General features: G+C 43.5%; 2 protein-coding genes across 13 annotated transcripts in view; both read left to right on the forward strand.

Moving 5' to 3' along the window:
• Positions 1-19455, forward strand: part of LOC130831390 (N-acetyllactosaminide beta-1,6-N-acetylglucosaminyl-transferase-like) — a 135585-nt gene that overhangs the window by 33674 nt on the left and 82456 nt on the right. For 6 of the 12 annotated variants that reach the window (XM_057699448.1, XM_057699449.1, XM_057699461.1 and 3 more), the window contains one exon: positions 370-1826. In XM_057699448.1, the coding sequence (XP_057555431.1) occupies positions 908-1826 (919 nt within the window). In that variant the 5' untranslated portion in view covers positions 370-907. Of the gene's footprint in view, positions 1-369; positions 1827-2719; positions 2941-19455 lie in introns of those variants that run through there. The other 6 variants (XM_057699455.1, XM_057699452.1, XM_057699456.1 and 3 more) reach the window with 3 other exon arrangements.
• On the forward strand, positions 12097-13406 carry LOC130831496 (N-acetyllactosaminide beta-1,6-N-acetylglucosaminyl-transferase-like). The gene has a single exon (XM_057699701.1). The coding sequence runs from the start codon at positions 12465-12467 to the stop codon at positions 13404-13406; it is 942 nt and encodes a 313-aa protein (XP_057555684.1). The 5' UTR covers positions 12097-12464.

Raw genomic sequence — 19455 nt, forward strand, 5'->3', positions numbered from 1 at the left:
AGGGAAGGGTGCCACAGAGGGGCCGATGGACAGGAGGAACTCATAAGAAAAGGCGTGGGAAGAGAATATTCCAGATAGGATATTCTCGACAATCTTAGGTTGGAGACCCAATGCTACCATGAACCCATTATTGACTCTCAGGTGGGTCAGTGCACGGATGGGCTTCCATTTCCTCTTGTGCAAAGTGGGTATCACATCAATGCTCACCTCCCAGGTTGTCGGTGAGAAAACGGAGCCAAGCGTGTGATAGAACGTCAGTGACAGTTCATTTTCAAGGTTCTCCATTTGTGACTTGAGTGAGCTGATCTGAAAAATCTGCAGGATTCCTTCCAATCCTGCATTTCTGTGACTCTTGATTTTTATCTTTAGGTAAAGAGAAACACTGTTATTGAGCAATTCTGGGGGCTGTCAACATTAATAGCAGCCAGTGCTGGTGGTGACCTGCCCCATGACAACTGAGACGCCCCCAAGGTGAAGAAATAGACTATCCCTCGTGGTCAAACAAGACATCAGTGATGGTGATGATGTCCCGCTCTGGGGTAAAAAGGCTGTAAGACAGACACATGTTATCCCCCCTTCCCCCTAGGGGAACACCCTGAGTCTGCAGCCGTGACAGATTTGTCAAGGTCTTAACTGGAGGTGGACCTGGACCAAGGTACCCAATGCCTCTCAGCTCTTGTTCTGTTGGCTGCACTGTCTCATGTTCTCAGATCCACTCAATCCCTTCATTGTAAGAGAAGAACTCCAGGCTTGTGGCTGATACCTTGTCCCTTAAGTGAGTGGCCGTATTTCTCTTCTAGCTCAAAATAAGAAGTGGAAGTAGACTTCCCAACAGTCGGGGGATGGACCTGCAGAGTGACTTCAGCATTGGTATGAAGTGACAAACACAGAAGAGACGGTCAGAAACATGAAGCTGAAGGTATTCAAGTTTGTTGTAGGGCTTATAGCCGTTTCTGTAACTCTTTTGTTCTTGTATACCAACAATTCAGTCCTGCCAAAATATCCTCCAGAGGTAAAAATCTCAAACTCTTCAGTGCTTGCAGAAGTCTGTGACATGATTGTAACAGGAAAACACATCTTGGATGGAAATGTACCAATAACACCGCTGAGAGACATAAGTTGCCAACAATACTTGACCCAGAATCACTACATAATGAAACCTCTGTCCAAAGGCGAAGCTGAGTTCCCTTTGGCATACATCATGGTCATCCACAAAGACTTTGATACATTTGAGAGGCTCTTCAGGGCTATTTACACGCCTCAAAATGTCTACTGTGTACACGTGGATGAGAAAGCCACCTCCGCTTTCAAGGATGCGGTGGGAAGGCTCCTGAGCTGCTTCGCAAATGCCTTTCTGGCTTCCAAGAGTGAGTCTGTGGTCTATGCAGGAGTTTCCAGGCTCCAGGCTGATCTGAATTGCCTGCAAGACCTCATAGACTCAGAGGTTCCGTGGAAGTACGCCATCAACACCTGCGGGCAAGATTTCCCCCTGAAAACCAACAGGGAGATAGTTCAGTATCTAAAAGGATTTAAAGGTAAAAACATCACCCCAGGGGTGCTGCCTCCTCCTCATGCTATCAGAAGGACCAAATACATGCACTTGGAGCAGAGATACCATTTGTTTTCCTTCATGCTGTGGACTTGGATCAGAAAAACACCTCCTCCCCATAATCTCACCATTTACTTTGGCTCCACCTATGTAGCCCTTACAAGAGAATTTGCGAATTTTGTTCTCCAAGACCAGAGGGCCATTGATTTACTTGGGTGGTCGAAGGACACCTACTCTCCTGATGAACATTTCTGGGTGACCCTTAACAGGATTCCAGGTATGTGGAATTTGATTTCCATTCTATATAAAGTCTGGAAGCAGTGTGTGTGTGTGTGTGTGTGTGTGTGTGTGTGTGTGTGTGTGTGTGTTACACTTTGAAAATGTCCTTAATTGCATTATGTATGTTCACCTATGTTTCCAGCTTTATGGACACCCTGTAGACTGTTTTGTGTGTCTGTTTCAATGGAATTCATATAAGTTACACTTCTTACATATCAATAAATATACTGTTTGCTTGTAGAAAATGCTTATTAAATTTTACTACGTGGTCACAAAATCTTTGATAGGACAGGTGAAACTTTTGTAAGCAGTTCTAGTATGTTGCTTAGGAATTCAGCTATCTTCAATGTGAGTTATTCATTATGGCTTCACTTTACATGAATTTGAATGGGGCAAGTTGGAAAAGTTTGAGATCTGAAAAATGTCATCAAAATCTCTAGAAGAACGATCTGAAATAAAGCAATCTCTCCAAATCCGATTTTTTTTAACTGATCAAAACTTTCCAGAATTCAGGACTGTCAGCCATGTGAACTGTAGACCACATTGAGGCCTGGCCACACAGCAGCCTCACTTTGGTGAACAGAAACCCTGCCATCCTCTGTTAGCTGTGTACTCTAGGCTTGCGGGAGTCAAGAACTCACCCTTCGTATGAAATCTGAAACGCTGTGCTAGTTATTGATGAGGAGAATATTAAGAAACATTTTTTTCTTATTAAAAAATACAGTCCTATTGTAGAAAATCCGGGAAATAAAGAAAAGCCTAAAGTAAAATTGGTATGTAGACATTGTAAGAAAATAAAAGAAAGCAAAAGTTAAATGTTACACAAATTGAGAAGTGATTGCTCTGCATATGTTTGCATTAATCTCCTTCTCCATGTTCTGATTACTGCAGAGAGATCGCACTGGTTTACACAATCCGTATTCTACTGCTTTCACTTAACACTGTATCAGAATGCTTTCCTTATCTCCTTGAATATGGGGTGATTACATTCTTTTTCATAGTGTGGGTATACTAGAATTTGCTTACCAGTTCCCCAGTTGTTGAGTATGTGTGCGCCATTTTTCACTATGTAAAACGCCATTGGAATCAATGCTGAAAAATGTCAAAAGTTGTCACACCTGTTCACATAAAGCTTTGTCAGGTGTCAGTGTTTCTGCCTTTGGAATGAACAATTTGGAATGAACTCAGATCCAAATCTGTTAAAGGTCATTCCAGATCTGGGGCTATGGCATTTCCCACTAAGTTTAAGGTGAACTTTAAGCACAAAGAATCTGTGAAGAAAATCCAAAAGTTCTTTCTCTGGGCAAAGCAACCTCTGTGTGGGTAAATTGGACAGTAGTCTCAGGAAAATACCAGAGAAGAATTATCGTGGGCCTTATTTTAGAGTGTCCTAGTGGGAGATGCAGTTATATCAAGGGCAGTCATTTCCCCATAGCAACATCTTATAACATTTCTGGAGTTAAAAGTGTTAGATTCAGAGACTTCCTAGGTGGTGCAGTGGTTAAGAATCTGCCTGCCAATGCAGGGGACACGGGTTTGATCCCTAGTCCAGGAAGATCCCACATGCAGCAGAGCTACTAAGCCCGTGCGCCACAGCTACTAAGCCAGGGCTCTAGAGCCCAGAGCCACAACTACTGCAGCCCCTGTGCCACAACTACTGAAGCCCATGCGCCTAGAGCCTGTGCTCTGTAACAAGAGAAGCCACTGCAGTGAGGAGCCCACTCACCACAATGAAGAGTAGCCTCCCCTCTCCACTCACTGCAACTAGGGAAAACCCGTGGGCAGCGACGAAGACCCAATGCAGCCAATAAATAAATAAATTTATTTTAAAATATGTTAAACATTCAATTTACTGAGCATTAGAGAAAAAAAAAAGTGTTAGGTTCAAAGCCTCCAGGACGCTGTAGGGGAGGGATAAGCTGGCATTGGGTAGCACCTGGACAGCAGTAACTTGAGACTTCAAGTTATTCTGCTTTTAAATACCAGAGTTAACTCCATGAACCGCCTCTCCCTTAAAGAGAAGGAGGGGATTCACACTATGGCGCTTCCAGGCAACTTTATCCTCCTGGGAATAGAGAGAGATAGGAAGGGGCCAGTTTGCTGGAAAACGGCCAGAGGGAGGAGGTTGGAGCAAGATGGTTTTCTGAAAACATTACCTCTTTTTTTAAACTGCAGTATAGTTGATTTACAATGTTGTGTTAGTTTCCGGTATGTGGCCAAGTGATTCAATTATATATTTTCTTTTTCAGATTCTTTTCCATTATAGGTTATTACAAGATATTGAATATAGTTCCCTGTGCTATGCAGTAAGACCTTGTTGTTTATTTTATCTATAGTAGTTTCTATCTGCTAATCTCAAACTCATAATTTATCCCTCCCCTCCCTTTCCCCTTGGTGACCATAAGTTTGTTTTCTATGTCTGTGAGTCTATTTCTGTTTTGTAAATAAGTTCACTTGTATCACTTTTTAGATTCCACAGATGTGATATCATATATTTGTCTTTCTCTTTCTGATTTACTTCACTTAGTATGTTAATCTCTAGATCCATCCTTGTTGCTGCAAGTGGCATTATTTCATTCTTTTTTATGGTTGAGTAGTGTTCCATGGTATATATGTAACCACATGTTCTTTATGCATTTATCTGTTGATGGACATTTAGGTTGCGTCCATGTCTTGGCTATTGTATGTAGTGCTGCTGTGAACACTGGGGTGCTTGTATCTTTTCAAATTAGAGTTTTTATCTTTTCTGGATACCTGCCCAGGAGTGGGATTGCTGGATCATATGGTAACTCTATTTTTAGTTTTTTGAGGAACCTCCATACTGTTTTCCACAGTGCCTACCGATTTACATTGCAACCAATAGTGTAAGAGGGTTCCCTTTTCTCCACATCCCCTCCAGCATTTATTATTTGTAGACTTTTTAATGATGGCCATTCTGACTGGTGTGAGGTGATACCTCATTGTAGTTTTGATTTGCATTTCTTTAATAATTAGCAGTGTTGAGCATCTTTTCATGAGCTTATTTGCCATCTGTATATCTTCTCTGGAGAAATGTCTATTTAGGTGTTCTGTCCTTTTTTTATTGCGTTGTTGGTTTTTTGGTTATTGAGTTGTATGAGCTGTTTATATGTTTTGGAAATTAAGTCCTTGGAACTTCCCTGGCGGTCCAGTGGTTAAGACTCCGAGCTCCGAATGCAGGGGGCCCGGGTTGGTCAGGGAACTAGATCCCACATGCTGCAACTTAAGATCTGGTGCAGACAAATAAATAAATAATTTTTTTTTTTTTTTTAAAAGGAAATTAAGCCCTTGGGCGCATCATTTGCAAATATTTTCCCCCAGTTCGTAGGTTGTCTTTTCAGGTTGTTTATGGTTTCCTTTGCTGTACAAAAGCTTATAAATTTGATTAAGAAACATTGTCTATTTAATCCCCAATAGCATTTTAAGATCTAGTAGCCCTGTACTCATTTGGGCTACAATTATATTGCATATTTCCAGAATCTCGCACAGTGCCTGCATAAATTAAGCACACAAAAAATATTTGTTGAATGAATGAATGAATCATTTGATTTCATTTCTATTTCATCTAAGATTTCTATTTCTAAAGGTCTTTAAAAGCATAGCACTTAGTGTGTTGTTTCATTATGTGATATACTTACTGGGGGATCATGAATTTTCATGTGTTTTATTAAGTCGTTAGTATCCATAGATATCTTAGTTACAACTTTTAGCTTCTTATTAAAGGACAATGTTTGTTTCTAATTAATGGTTTGCATTATGTTCCTCAGTTCCCTACAGTCAAAGGGAAAATGTTTTCAGGATTTAATAAAGTCCTTGGCACTGTCTGGCATTTAAAATGTGCTTTATTTGATTAGTCACTCCACACAACATTCCTGTGAAGAATGAACTTCATTTGATAATATGCAAAACTGATAATAAAGCCCTGGACCAGTTAGAAAAGCGATGAGGGGGGCTTCCCTGGTGGTCCAGTGGTTAAGACTCTGCGCTTCCACTGCAGGGGGGCACGTGCTGGATCCCTGGTTGGGGAACTACGATCCCACGGCCAAAAAAAAAAAAAAAAAGTGAAAAGTGATGAGATTGTTCTGCAAGTAGTTTCTATGAAAATCCATCTTCCAGAATCAAAGATCTGGAATCCACTTAGAAAAGATCGGCTAAGTAAATTCAGGTTTTTGCCAAACACAAAGCCATTTTTCTGTCTTCCTTACTTTTTCAATTTGGGCTGTTGATAGCCACCTCTTGGAAAGAAGGTCTTCCCCATCCAGTTGGCCAAACAGAGAGTGGGCATCAATGAGTTCCTTGTAGACTGTGGACTTCGAGAAGAAATGGCAACACTGTGATCCAGCACCTGGGGACCCAGAAGAGTAGGGGATCCATTTGTTTGCACTGTGTTCTGATTGAACAGCAAATTGCAATCAGAAGGAGGGGGCCACGGTCTTGCAGCACATAATTCTCAGTGATCAGAAGCTCAAGGTCTCCCTGAGGGGGAACACTCGCTGTAGCAGTGACCATGAGTTCGTATAACTTCAAAATCAAATCAAGGGGGCTTCCTAGGTGGCGCAGTGGTTGAGAATCCACCTGCCAATGCAGGGGACACGAGTTCGATCCTTGCTCCAGGAAGATCCCACATGCCGCGGAGCAACTAAGCCCATGCGCCACAACTATTGAGCCTGTGCTCTGGAGCCTGTGAGCCACAACTATTGAGCCCATGTGCTGCAACTACTGAAGCCCACATGCCTAGAGCCTGTGCTCCACATTAAGAGAAACCACGGCAATGAGGAGCCCGCGCACCACAATGAAGAGTAGCCCCCACTCACTGCAACTAAACAAAGCCCGTGCACAGCAAAAAAGACCCCACACAGCCAATAAAATTAATTAATTAATTTAAAAAAATCCAATCAAGGGGACTTCCCTTGTGGCACAGGGGTTAAGAATACACCTGCCAATGCAGGGGACACGGGTTTGGGCCCTGCTCCAGGAGGATCCCACGTGCCATGGAGCAACTAAGCTCGTGAGCTGCAGCTACTGAGCCCATGTGCCTCAACTACTGAAGTCTGTGCCCCTAGCGCCTGCGCTCTGCAACAAGAGAAGCCACCACAATGAGAAGCCTGCACACCACAACGAAGAGCAGCCCCTGCCCGCAGCAACTAGAGAAAGCCTGCGTGCGGCAACAAAGACCCAACACAGCCACAAAAAAAAAAATGAAATCAAGGACTCTGTGGGAAGCAGAGTGGAAGAAGGAAAGAGCAGAAGTCTAGAAAGGTGAAGAGCCCAGCTGGCACTAGGATTGGACCCTTGTTCTGCTTTCTCCCCGTGACACCCAATCTCTCAAATCCAGCCAAAACTCAAACCTGAGGCCTTTCTGAGCAGAGAGATGTTAAACTGTGAAAACCTCTGGAGTTCCTGGGCTTAGCCTCTTCCCGTTAGCCTTTAGCATTGAAAGCCGAGGGTTGTCAGGTATCTTTTCAAGGAGAAGGGCTTTGGGGGCACAGACTCTAGGTAATCCCGAGGCACTCTTCATCTGTCAGCTCTCTGCCTCAGCTTTGCATTGCCCCAGCGATATTTAACCGATTATTTTGAAAAGAACCAGCTTTGCTTGCATTTTCCTATTAGTCTATTTCCAGTGATTTTATGTTAAACGATTGCAACCCTCCTGGTGTCCTCCCTTCACTCTTTTCTTCCCAAATCGCTTTCCTTCAAGATCTGAAATTTCTGAGTCTCTGGCCAGCCCCCAACTGGTTGCTTTCTGTATATTACTTCTGGAACTATCCAGCTCCACCAGGAGGTCAATGTTGGAAACATTCACACTCAGAGATGTGGGTGACCTGGCTGGGAGGAAGCCACTGTTGGAGACCCCAAGTAAGCACAGGGGTTGTTTTCTCAAATTTACCCCAGAGGAAGCTGTGAGGTGTGAGAGCAGGTGACCGGTTCAAGGGTTCCTGGCTGTCGAGAGTGGCCTTGGCCCAATTGGAGACCTTCTGACACACAATCCAGGCTCTCTCTCACCACCCTCCTGAGCTTTTTAAAGTCCTGTTACTTCAAGCTACTTCCTGTGACTGAAAACAGCAACAACAACAAAACCAACCAAACAAACAGAAAAAAAACAAAAACAGGGTTAAACAGGGTACAGAATTTCACATAGTAAATACATAAATAAACAGAGAAAAAAGAGGGAGGGAGAAGAGAGCCTGGGCAGAGAAAAAGCTGGAGGAGTTAAAAAAGACAAAATGTTGCGTGCACTTAAAACCAATGTAACCCAAGCTGCTCTTTCTCTGTGACCTCCGTGGACTCTGAGAAAGTTTCCATTTGGTTTTTCTGGTTTCTCACTTGAGGACAGAGCTGATGTCTGATGAAATGAACACACGAAAAGTGCTTTGGGTACCACAAGGCCCCAAGAATAAGACAAGGATGTCTCACAGTGTAACCACATCTGTAGAAATGGAGACCTTTTCTTCTGCTCCCTTTCTACAGTCAGTTGTTGAGATTAAACTCTAAGTGCAATTTTCTTGGTGGAATAAAAATTAGTTTATGTCCTGAAGTGAGAATTTATGAGTGTATGTTATGTAGAAATAAGCAAGTATAGGTTGAACTCCGGAACATCAATGTACACCTTACCATTTACGGAGTGGCCAAGCCACAAGTCCGTATTCGTTGCCACTTCTTCAGAATTCTGTCCTACCTGATCACTGCCTCCAACTTACAATTTGGGGTATTAACTTTGATCTAGGGACTTCCCTGGTGGCACAGTGGTTAAGACTCCGCACTCCCAGTGCAGGGGGCCCGGGTTCGATCCCTGGTCAGGAAACTAGACCCAACATGCGTGCCACAACTAAGAGTTCACGTGCCACAACTAATACCCAGCGCAATCAAATAAATAAGTAAAACGTAATCAAATAAACAAAATATTTTAAAAAATACTTTGATCTAATGTTCAAGCTGAGATAAAGGAGCACTATTTTTTTTTTTTTTTGGTCACTCATTACCATCTCCTTCTACTATTTTGCACAAATAGCAAGAGCACTGTGCCCAGAATTCAGAAGAATGATGAGTGGTACATTGCAAAAGGGCCTTAGGAAACCCAAAAGTGTCAGGAGGACCAGTGTTTCGCACGTGACCAATGGGAGAATTAACATCAGATAGCACTGGGGTGATGCAAAAAAGAAAAGGTTGATACTAACTCCTGTAAAAAATGTCAAGTTGTCAAAATCAAAAGACCCTCCAAGCATTTCAGGTGAGGTGCAGTTAAGGACTCCACTGCAGCAAAGTGCTGACCTGCAAACATTCTTTACCCTGTAACTTTAAACTCAGGGAGTTGAACATTCAGGGCAGAACAGGCAGATTATTAGAGATGCTTTTATGCATGAAATCTCTGGAGGAGATGCGAGGAACTGTGCCAGGAATGAGGAGATAGCCAAAATAAACAAAGGAAGTGTTGACGTAATCATCTGAATATATGAGGAGAAAAAGTTATAGAAATGATTCAACTAGTTTAGAAAGCATAATTAGACATTAATGCCTCCATGGATTCACCCATATGGTCAATTTTGTTTGATGTGGAGAGTGGCTGCCTAGGGGGATATTACAAATAAAATAAAAATTAACTACACTTTTGTCACCATTTTAGAAAAGATTGTTCTCATACAACTACTGTATTGAAGACATGATTTGTCCCAAAGAATTCTAGGTAAGCACATGAGAGAGAGTTATGTAAATAGATATTTGAGTTGATTGAATTCATTTTGGGTATACAGAGTAGTCTGCATGCACTTGAATCGTCCTGTACGTAGAATCTGATTCCAAACACAAGTGACGTCTGACCCCCTGGTTCTGGAAAATTTCCCTAGGTCCTTTCTTATCATTTCCTATGCTCCTGAAGATTGTAAAAGAGAGCTGGCAGCCATCTCGTTAATGCATTAGCTTCCATCTAATGGGAAATGGTGAGAAAACAACAACAAATAATAACTCCAGCCTTGTGTTCTAAGGTAATGGTTGTGAAGAAAATGTCCAGTGAAAACTGAGTAGTGCAATGGAAACTGTTATGCTCTGACAGTAAGTGCAAAACACAGGATGCAAGTTTGCGTCTCCTGAGTTCCTGGTAAAATCAGAATGTGTATGTTTATGGATAAGAAGGAAAGGAGAGCACAGGACATGAAAACACTGTGCCCACAAACTGTCTGTAATATTATGTTGTCTTTACAATTAAGATGTGTTGGAAAAAATAGGTACTTTGAATGACCCCCATCCACAGATACAAATAGAGATCACAGATCACAACATATAAATCACGTACGTCAGAATCTCACACTAATTGATCAGGGAAACTGGGAAATGCAATTAGAGCACTGGATCAGCAAGTATTTCATTGCCTAATACTATGTGCAGACAGCGGTGGGAGCCAGAAACAGACAAGCCACCTGTTGAGCCCACTGCTGACAGCTTCTCCCCAGCATGTGTGCACAGCATGCTTTCACCCCTCCCCCAGCCCTGTGCAGCTAACTACCCAATAAAACAAAACTGATCGGAGTCCTTCTAGTTGTATAATCCAACTGGCGCGGATTCCCAGAGGGAGGAGTAGGGAAGGCTAAGAACATTTCAAAAGAGAGATGGTAACTGTGTCACTTCCTTGACATGAGGGTGGGGGGGAGGGGCTTCTGTTTATTCTTCTCTCCCAGCCCTGATCTCAGGGGCCGTGGGGGTACAGTGGCTTGAAGGGGGATCTTAATTCCCTGACAGGGAATCTAACAGGGAATTGAACCCCTGGCCGTAGCGGTGAGAGTGCTGAAACCTAACCACTAGACCACGAGGGCCAGCAGGCTTGAAACAGGACCTCCGTCCTTGTCTTCTTTGAAGAAAGAATTCAGCACAGAGACAAAAGGTAAAGCGTTTATTAGAAGAAAAGCACATGCAGAAAGACATGCAGGCAGGCTCAGAGAGAGAGTCACACTTTGGGGGTGGCATGAATTGCTTGCCCGGGGGCCGTTTTCCAGGTCCTCTCGGGCCAATCATCTTCCTCTGTCTTGCTTCCTGCCCCAATGGGGTCTGACTCAGGGCCCTCCCCGCTGCGCCTGAACATCTTTTAGCCAAGGTGGATTTCAGCTCAAGGGTCTCTGGGAGGTTGTCAGGACATATTACGGGCTAGCATAGCACCTCCTGCCTTTTTTCATTTTTGTTTTTTGTTTTTTTGGCTGCCCTTCGAGGCATGCGGGACGTTAGTTCCCCAACCAGGGATCGAACCCGTGCCCCCTGCAGTGGAAGCATGAGAAGCCCTAACCACTGGACCACCAGGAAATTCCCACCCCCTCCTTTTTTGTGACCCCTGAGGAACCTTTCTGCACCTGTGCAGTCAGGGAGGTCTCCTTGACCTCAAGAGTGAAGAATGTGGTTGTCTTATCATTTTACTCAAGCAGAGCTCAGCTCCTCTCTGCTCTTGCCTTTATCTTTGCCTCAAAGCACCAGCAGGAGACAAGCTCCAGCAGCTCAGCCTGGGGCCCAGCTATCTTCTGACTCAGCCCCATCCATTGCTGGGCAGGCCATGACCCCTTGATATGTTTTCTCACTGTGTTCTCCCGACAGACCTGTGAAGGTGGTAAAATTATTCTCATGTTTTACAGACAGGGAAACTGTTGTGGAATGGTTTACATACATGAGTCTAAGACCCTCTCTCCTTGAGTTCTAAAACATCCCAACCTGAGATAGTTTCCCTCTCCTACCTCTTCAGGCATCAAGGTGGTCCCCCTGCATCCTACCTGGGCTTGGGTGAAATAAACCTGACATTCACTATCTTCAGCTTTAGCAATTTGGGGTTATAATGGGCTGTTGGTTTTCTGGGGAATTTTTTTTTTTTTAATTAGCCTTTATTCATCTTAGTGTAGTAAGTTAGGTGGTGAGGTTCGCTTGCTAATGTGCCCTTTCAAGGACCTTACCTCGCAGCAGAGAAAATTAAGTGTTCAACAGTGAGTCATATGCCATGCTTTATAGCATAGCCAGCCAATATAGAGAGGGGTGTGTGTGTGGAAAAAAGACAGGGTTAAGGGATTAATTTTTAAGCACTAAATATTTATTGACAGAATATCTCTCCAGGCAGTGTTCACAGGCTTAGAACTGGAGCTTTAAACTTGGCAGTGCTGTTTAAGCAAACAAACTCGGTCAGTTGAATGCAATGATTAACAGGAAGTTGGGAGCTGACACAGTTGCCAGCCTTTTGGACGGAAGAAGAGGCTGGGGTTAAAGTCTTAGAGCAATGACTTGCGGAATAGTCACTTCAACCCTTGGCGATTTTCCTGTAGGGGAAGGTGGACACCTTGGAGTCAGAACCTCCCCGAGGCAACTAGTTTTTGTGTAGAAACAGGTTGGAGGGTGGGGGAGGTGGGAGAGAGCAAAGCAAATCTCAAAGAGTTCCTTCAGAAATTTGAGGAAGAAAGGTGGCAATACAACGCAGCGGCAAATGCGGAGAAAAGGAAGACAGAAAACGAACAAGCATGGTCAACGGAAGGTCACGGAACAGCCCACCAGAACTGCATCTACAAAGAGGATGCTTATGGATTCTGGAGAAAATGTAAGTTAAATCTGTCCATACTCTGATCAGATCCCCAGAGACATTTTCCTCATTTCCTGGTTTTGAATGATGGGCTCTTGGAAGCATTGTCTTTTTTGTGTGTCTCTGGTCACTGCCCTGATTTTCGTGTTCGTTTACAATAACGAGTTATGGGAGAATAAAAATGTCCTGGGAGCATCTCTGGCCAATGCTTCGCTATTAGCAGAAGCCTGTCATCAGATTTTTAAGGGGAAGGTTTTTTACCCAACAGAGAATGCATTGAAAACTACCTTCCATGAACCTACCTGTAATGAGTACATGGCTCAAAGTCACTACATAACAGAAGCACTCTCTGAAGAAGAGGCTGGCTTCCCTTTGGCTTACATGATGACCATCCACAAAGACTTCGGCACTTTTGAGAGACTCTTCAGGGCAGTTTACATGCCTCAGAACGTCTACTGTGTTCACGTGGATGAGAAAGCGACAGTCGAATTTAAAGATGCTGTGAAGCAATTACTGAGCTGCTTCCCAAACGCTTTTCTGGCTTCCAAGATGGAGTCCGTGGTCTATGGTGGGATTTCCAGGCTCCAGGCTGACCTGAACTGCATCAAAGATCTTGCAGCCTCCGCGGTTCCGTGGAAGTACGCCATCAACACCTGCGGGCAGGATTTCCCCCTGAAAACCAACAGGGAGATAGTTCAGTATCTGAAGGGATTTAAAGGGAAAAACATCACCCCAGGGGTGCTGCCTCCAGCTCATGCAATTGGACGGACTAAATTTGTCCACCGGGAACTATTAAACAAAAAAGATTCCTACGTGATTAAAACCACACAATTGAAAGCTCCGCCTCCTCACAACATGACCATTTACTTTGGCACTGCCTATGTGGCCCTCACCAGGGAATTCGCTAACTTTGTCCTCCAAGACCAGCAGGCACTTGACTTTCTGTCCTGGTCCAAGGACACCTACAGTCCTGACGAGCATTTCTGGGTCACGCTCAATAGGATCCCTGGTATGTATGTCTCTTAACTTCTTTTTTTATGCATAAACATTGCGTGGCCAATACTGAATAAACTGCTGAAAAATAGTAAAATAATAATAAATCACATTTTTAAAGATCTTTAGAGTTTCAAATGTTCATTAAAAAAAATCTTTACAGCAGCTCTGCTCACAAAGTGGGTGGTATAACTCATCTCCGTTTTACAGATGAGGACACGGAGGCATAGTGATTAGCAGGGCAGAGGTAGAGACTGAGAGTCTGACTTGATTTTGCTGACATACCTTTCTGAGCCCATAGGCCCACTTCACATATGTGATGCAGTCTTAAGACATGGCAAGGAATTAAGGAACACTGACTGGCAAATGAAAGATCACACCCAGTTCTCCTTTCAACGTGTTAGTATTTAAAATCAGGCATAAATATGATGTTACGTTTGAGTGGCAATTTGAATATTTAAATAATACCTTTGCTCCGTTGAAGCTCCCATAGCTAAATTCATATCCTTCCAAAACGAGAGCAGCATACAACTGTAGCATTTTTCATTTGCAAAATTCTTTCCTAGAATTGCATCCGAAATTTAGAGCATCTTAAAGTTTCCTAGACCAGTGCCTTTATTTTACAGACGATGAAACTTCAGTGTGGTTGTACCATGTGCTAAAATTACCCAGCTAGTAAGCGAATGTGCCTATTATAAACCAGGTTGCCTAAGCCTGATGTTCCCTTAAGGTGATTTTCAATTAGGTCTCAGTTCCTAAATTAACTCCACCTTTCCTTGGTCCAAGTTCCAGATGACTTGAATAATCTCAAAGTGTTTACAATGAACTGATTCCGTTCTGCTAGTTCAATTTGAAATAAAAATTCAGATTCACAGCTCAAATCAAATTGAATCAACATGAGGATCAAGCTCATGGTTTCTTGAGATTAGTGGTTCAACCCTGGATACCTATTACCGTCACCTGGAGCTTTTAAAAATAAGTTTCTTGATTACCTGGGTGGATGTGGACTTCAGGATGTGTTCAGCCTCCAGGCAATTCTCAGGAACAGCCAGGGCTGTGAACCATTGTGGGTGCTTGTTTTTGATGTTGGTGTACAAAGCTTCCTAGACTTAGAATGCTTTTTATTTTTTTGAATTGTTTTTAAAAATATTTATTTATTTGGTTGTGCCAGGTCTCTGTTGTTGCAGGCAAGCTCTTTAGCCCATGTGTTGCATCGTATGGGCTCCTTAGTTGTGGCATGCAAACTCTTAGATGCGGCATGCATGTGGGATCTAGTTCCCTGAGCAGGGATGGAACCCGGGCCCTCTGCATTGGGAATGGGAGTCTTCACCACTGTACCACCTGGGAAGTCCCTAGAATGCTTTTTAAATCTGCAGTTTTCCCAAAGCAGGAAGTGGTAATGTTGTAGTGATGGAAGAAATCAGGACAAGGACCTACTGTATAGCACAGGGAACTATACTCCGTATCTTGTAATAATCTATAATGGAAAAGAATCTGAAAAAGAATAAATATATACACACGCACATATATATCTGAATCACTTTGCTATACACTTGAAACTAACACATTGTATATCAAACTATACTTGAATTAAAATTTTTTTAATTAAAAAAATAAAATGACCTCTTTTGGTAGAGATCCTGCTCAAAAGAGAAATCAGGGCTCAAGAAAGTAAAGTGGGGGACTTCCCTGGTGGTCCAGTGGTTAAGATTCCGCCTTCCAATGCAGGGGAGCTAAGATCCCACATGCCTCGGCAGCCAAAAAACCAAAACACAAAATAGAAGCAATACTGTAACAAATTCAATAAAAGACTTAAAAAATGGTCCACATTAAAAAAAAAAATCTTTAAAAAAGAAAGTGAAGTGGGGGAGTCATAACCATTAAACTGTTTATATGGAATTGTAGTACCCAGAATAAGAGAGGTAAAAGCCCTACTTCTCTCTTATGTGCTGCTTGGACCAAATGTGATATAGACTGTTCAGGTCTGGGCACCAGACTTTAAGGGGAGACATTGACAAAGCAGATTCCAAAGAGAGAAGCCAAGAAGATTAAAAGGCCAGACCCCCCCCACCTTTTTCTTTGCTTTTTATTTTATTTTTTTAAGCTCTTTATTGGAGTATAATTGCTTTACACCGTTGTGCCAGTTCCTGCTGTACACCAAAGTGAATCAGCTGTATTTATACATATATCCCCAAATCCCCTCCCTCCCGTGACTCCTTCCCACCTTCTCTCTCCCAGCCCTCTAAGTCGTCACCCATCATCCAGTTGATCTCCCACTGTTATGCAGCAGCTTCCCACTAGCTATCTAGTTTACATTTGGTAGTGTATGTAAGTCAATGCTACTCTCTCACGTCATCCCAGCTTCCCCTTCGCCCCCTGCCCCCATTTTTTAAAGAAGGGACCAAGACAAACAAAAAGGATATTCAATCTGCAAAGAGTTGCAGAGGGATGACTGCCTTCCCGTAGTTAAAAGGTTTACTCAGGACACAGAAATTGAACCAAGTCTGTAGCTTTGGAAAAAGAATCCAGGGTGAGTGGTGGGAGATACGAGAACCCATGGACCTGGGATTAGAGTGGGTAGCATCCTCAGTGGTGAGCAAACCCAAGGGATATTCAGAAGCAAAGGCTGGAGAAACGCTGTCAATGAAACTCCTTTATCAAGTGTTGGACAAGATGGCCTGAGAGTCTCTTCCACTCTGGAGTCTCTGCTTCTAACTAATGATTCTAACCAATTTATTGAACGGAAATGTTGAGTTCTCAGCATGATTAATCTATTGGAGCTAGATTTTTACACCTCTGGTAAATATCAGCAGTTACAGATCAGCAAAACAATAGAAAACAAATGGACTGCTCCATGCATTTCGAAAACTTAAAAGAGCAAGCCCTTGGGACTTCCCTGGTGGTGCAGTGGCTAAGACTCCTCGCTTCCGATGCAAGGGGCCCAGGTTCGATCCCTGGTCGGGGAATTAGATCCCACATGCATTCCTGCCACAACTAAGGAGTCCACGTGCCACAACTAAAAGATCCCACAACTAAGACGCGACAACCAAAATAAATAAATAAATTTAAAAAAAAAAAAAAAAACTTAAAAGAGTGAGCCCTTAAAATTGCTTCTGTATTATCTGCATGGAGGATGCTTGTTCCAGGCTGGTGGCCCTTCACTGGTCCAGCCAGTGCCTGCAGGACCTGAGGCAGGCCTGAGAGTAGGGCTTGGTCGTGCGGAGGTGAGGGAACCAGAAACTCCGGCGGCTGCCTTGTTTAACTCTTCCTCCTGCTATGTGAAAATCTGGGTCATTTCTGTCTCGCGGGTTCCTCTCTGCTGATGTATGAGTTTGTTCATTGTTTGTTTTGGACATTTTAAGATTGTTCTGGTTGATTGCAGTGATTAGGGGCTCATTAGGATTCTCAAAGAAGTAATAGGGGAAAAAAAGAAAAAAGATCTCACGGTTGAAATGGCCTCACGGTGAGCTAGAACCCCACCTGATAGAAATACAGTGTAAGCCATATCTTTTGTGGCCACATTAAAGACACCAAAATTAACGGGTCAATGAATTTAAATCGTGTATTTTATTTAACCCAATATACCCCAAATATCAACTGTGCCCATGGCTACTGGAGTGGACAGAGCAGGCAGCCAGGCATCCTCCCTGCTCTAGGGAGAATGTTCAGCCAGCCGCGGCGCCGTCCCAGCAGCATGGAGACGCAACACCAAGAAGCTGGTGTGTCAGCGTCTTCACCTCTGATTCTTTCTCTAATTCTGAAAGCTTTCCCTCTGCTTCAGAGCTTTTGCTTGCTTGTGGGCCTCTCGGCTTCTGCATTCAATGTCTCCCGCTCGTGTCTCCTGCCAGATTCTGGGCTGCTCTGTTGATGGCAGTTCCTCTCTGTCTCCTTCAGATATTTATTCCCGGAGAGCCTTGCTGTGGGTCGTGTGGTCACCGTACAAGGAGCATCCCTGCTCTCATGCCAGGCCACTTCCTGGGCCGCTGCTGACCTCTCTGTAGACGCATTGTCCTTCTTTGAGGCCCTGAACCATTCAGGTCAGGTGTGGTCAGGGTGGCAGGGTCATGTGGCTTAAAACACAAAACAAAACATGGTCCCCTGATACATAGTAAGGCCCTTCAGCAGTGGCAGGTCTTCTGGAAGCCTCTCAGAAGTTGAGAATTCGTGCATGGCCCTCTCAGGCGAAGAGGCCCATGAGGACAGAAGTGTTGCAGAAAGAGAGTGCCTTGAAAGATATTGCCCAACGGACATCACCAGCTGTTGTGAAATTAGGGTTCCTGCCCTCCCCACTTCTCCCATCTTTTCCCCACTTCGCCCCCAACTCTCTCCTCCCCCCTTCCATTGCTTAATCCCATCTACAACAAGATGGCAACCTTTTATTGATAGTTTCTCATCCGACTCAGCTGTGGCTGATTTCCAAGCAGGGAAAAGATCCTTTTACTGGCCGGAGGTACAAGGTCACCACCGCCTACCTCCCTTCTGCGTTATGGATCCTGTGCTCCTCCCAGGGCTGCATGGTTTGGCAGTGGGTATGTTTCACTCACCATGTGGTCCTTGGATTTAAAGGTTTCAAAACTGACCAGTGGTTTCTGCCTCACTTTCTACAAAGGAATATTTCTAACATGATTCAGTGGGAGGTTATTTCAAATTCATATGAATGAATGAATGAATGAGAAAAGAGCCTTTCCTCTTTCTCATTCTGAAAAAAATCTCAAAAACAAAAAAATCTGAGAGCAGGTTTTGTTGGAGATGGGAGGGAAAAGAAATGCCAAGATATCTGAAAGGGAAGGAATAGAGAAAAAGGAGAAAATTGGAGATCGTGGGCTTGGAAAACAGATTCTACTTGCTTTTCATTTCTCCCCACCCCAGGAACCAGCCTGTGGACAAGCCCTGCTGGTGTTCTCTGCCGAGGAGGTACCCCTGTGCCCTTGAGAGGGGAGGCTTGTTGAGTTTCTGCTGAGCGCCCACGCTGGCCTGACTCTCTGTCATTATTGGAGGCTGGCTAGTTGCTTTAGTCCCTTTATAGGTACAGATGTGGTGCTGAGGTCCAAGTGCTGAAGCCTTGAGAGAAGCGAGGAAGAACAGATCTAAATAAAGCTGGTTCTGGGAACTCATAGTTGTGGCCCCAGGGATTTGGCTGGGCTCTTGTTGCATCCGGAGGGAATTTAAGTTTCTCAAACACATTATGCGCACAGTTTCCGGGATCACTGGGTATACAGGCAGACTTGTAAGGGAAGTAAATTTGGGGGATAAGGTTTATTCTTAGCTTGAAGGATGTCTGTTTTTGTATCTGCTAGGAATACTGACTTTTGTCAGCTGCATAAGAAAGGAAATCAGTGAGTTGGGATACCTCTGAGTTCTTTTTCAAGGAAATTGCATCTCTTCTCAAAAAAATTAAAAATAGAACTACCATATGACCCAGCAATCCCACCGCTGGGTATTTATCCAAAGAAAACAAAAATGCTAATTCAAAACCATGTATATACCCCTATGTTCATTCCTGCATTACTTATTATAGCCAAGATACGGAAACGACTTAAGTGCCCATCGATAGATGAATGGATAAAGAAGATGTGGTGCACGCACGCACACACACACACACATGCACACACGCACACGCACGCACACTGGAATATTAACTCTGCCATAAAGAAGAATGAAATGTTGCCATTTGTGACAACAGGGGTAGACCTTGAGAGTAGTATGCTAAGTGAAATAGGTCAAATAGAGAAAGAAAAATACCAGAAGATTTCACTTATATGGCATCTAAAAAACAAAACAAATGAAAAAAAACCCCAACAAAACAAACAGAGTCGTAGATACAGAGAACAAGCAGGTGGTTGCTAGGGGAGAGGGGGGTTGAGGGGTAGAGAGAAGTAGGTGAGGGAGATTAACAGGTACAAATGTCCAGGTGCCAGGTAAATGAGTCACGGGTGTGAAATGTACAGTATGGAGAATAGAGTCAATAATACTGTAATATCTTTGGGTGGTGACGGATGGTAACTTACCGTGGAGATTATTTTGGGACATACAGAAAGAGCAAATTACCCTGTTGTGTAACAGGAACAAACGTAGGTCAATG

The sequence above is a fragment of the Hippopotamus amphibius genome, chromosome 11 (assembly GCF_030028045.1).
Source record: "Hippopotamus amphibius kiboko isolate mHipAmp2 chromosome 11, mHipAmp2.hap2, whole genome shotgun sequence".
Classification (NCBI taxonomy): Eukaryota; Metazoa; Chordata; class Mammalia; order Artiodactyla; family Hippopotamidae; genus Hippopotamus; species Hippopotamus amphibius.

Bases quoted from the DNA above. Each gene is read 5' to 3' on its own strand.
- LOC130831496 (XM_057699701.1), top strand. From the start codon at position 12,465: ATGATGGGCTCTTGGAAGCATTGTCTTTTTTGTGTGTCTCTGGTCACT.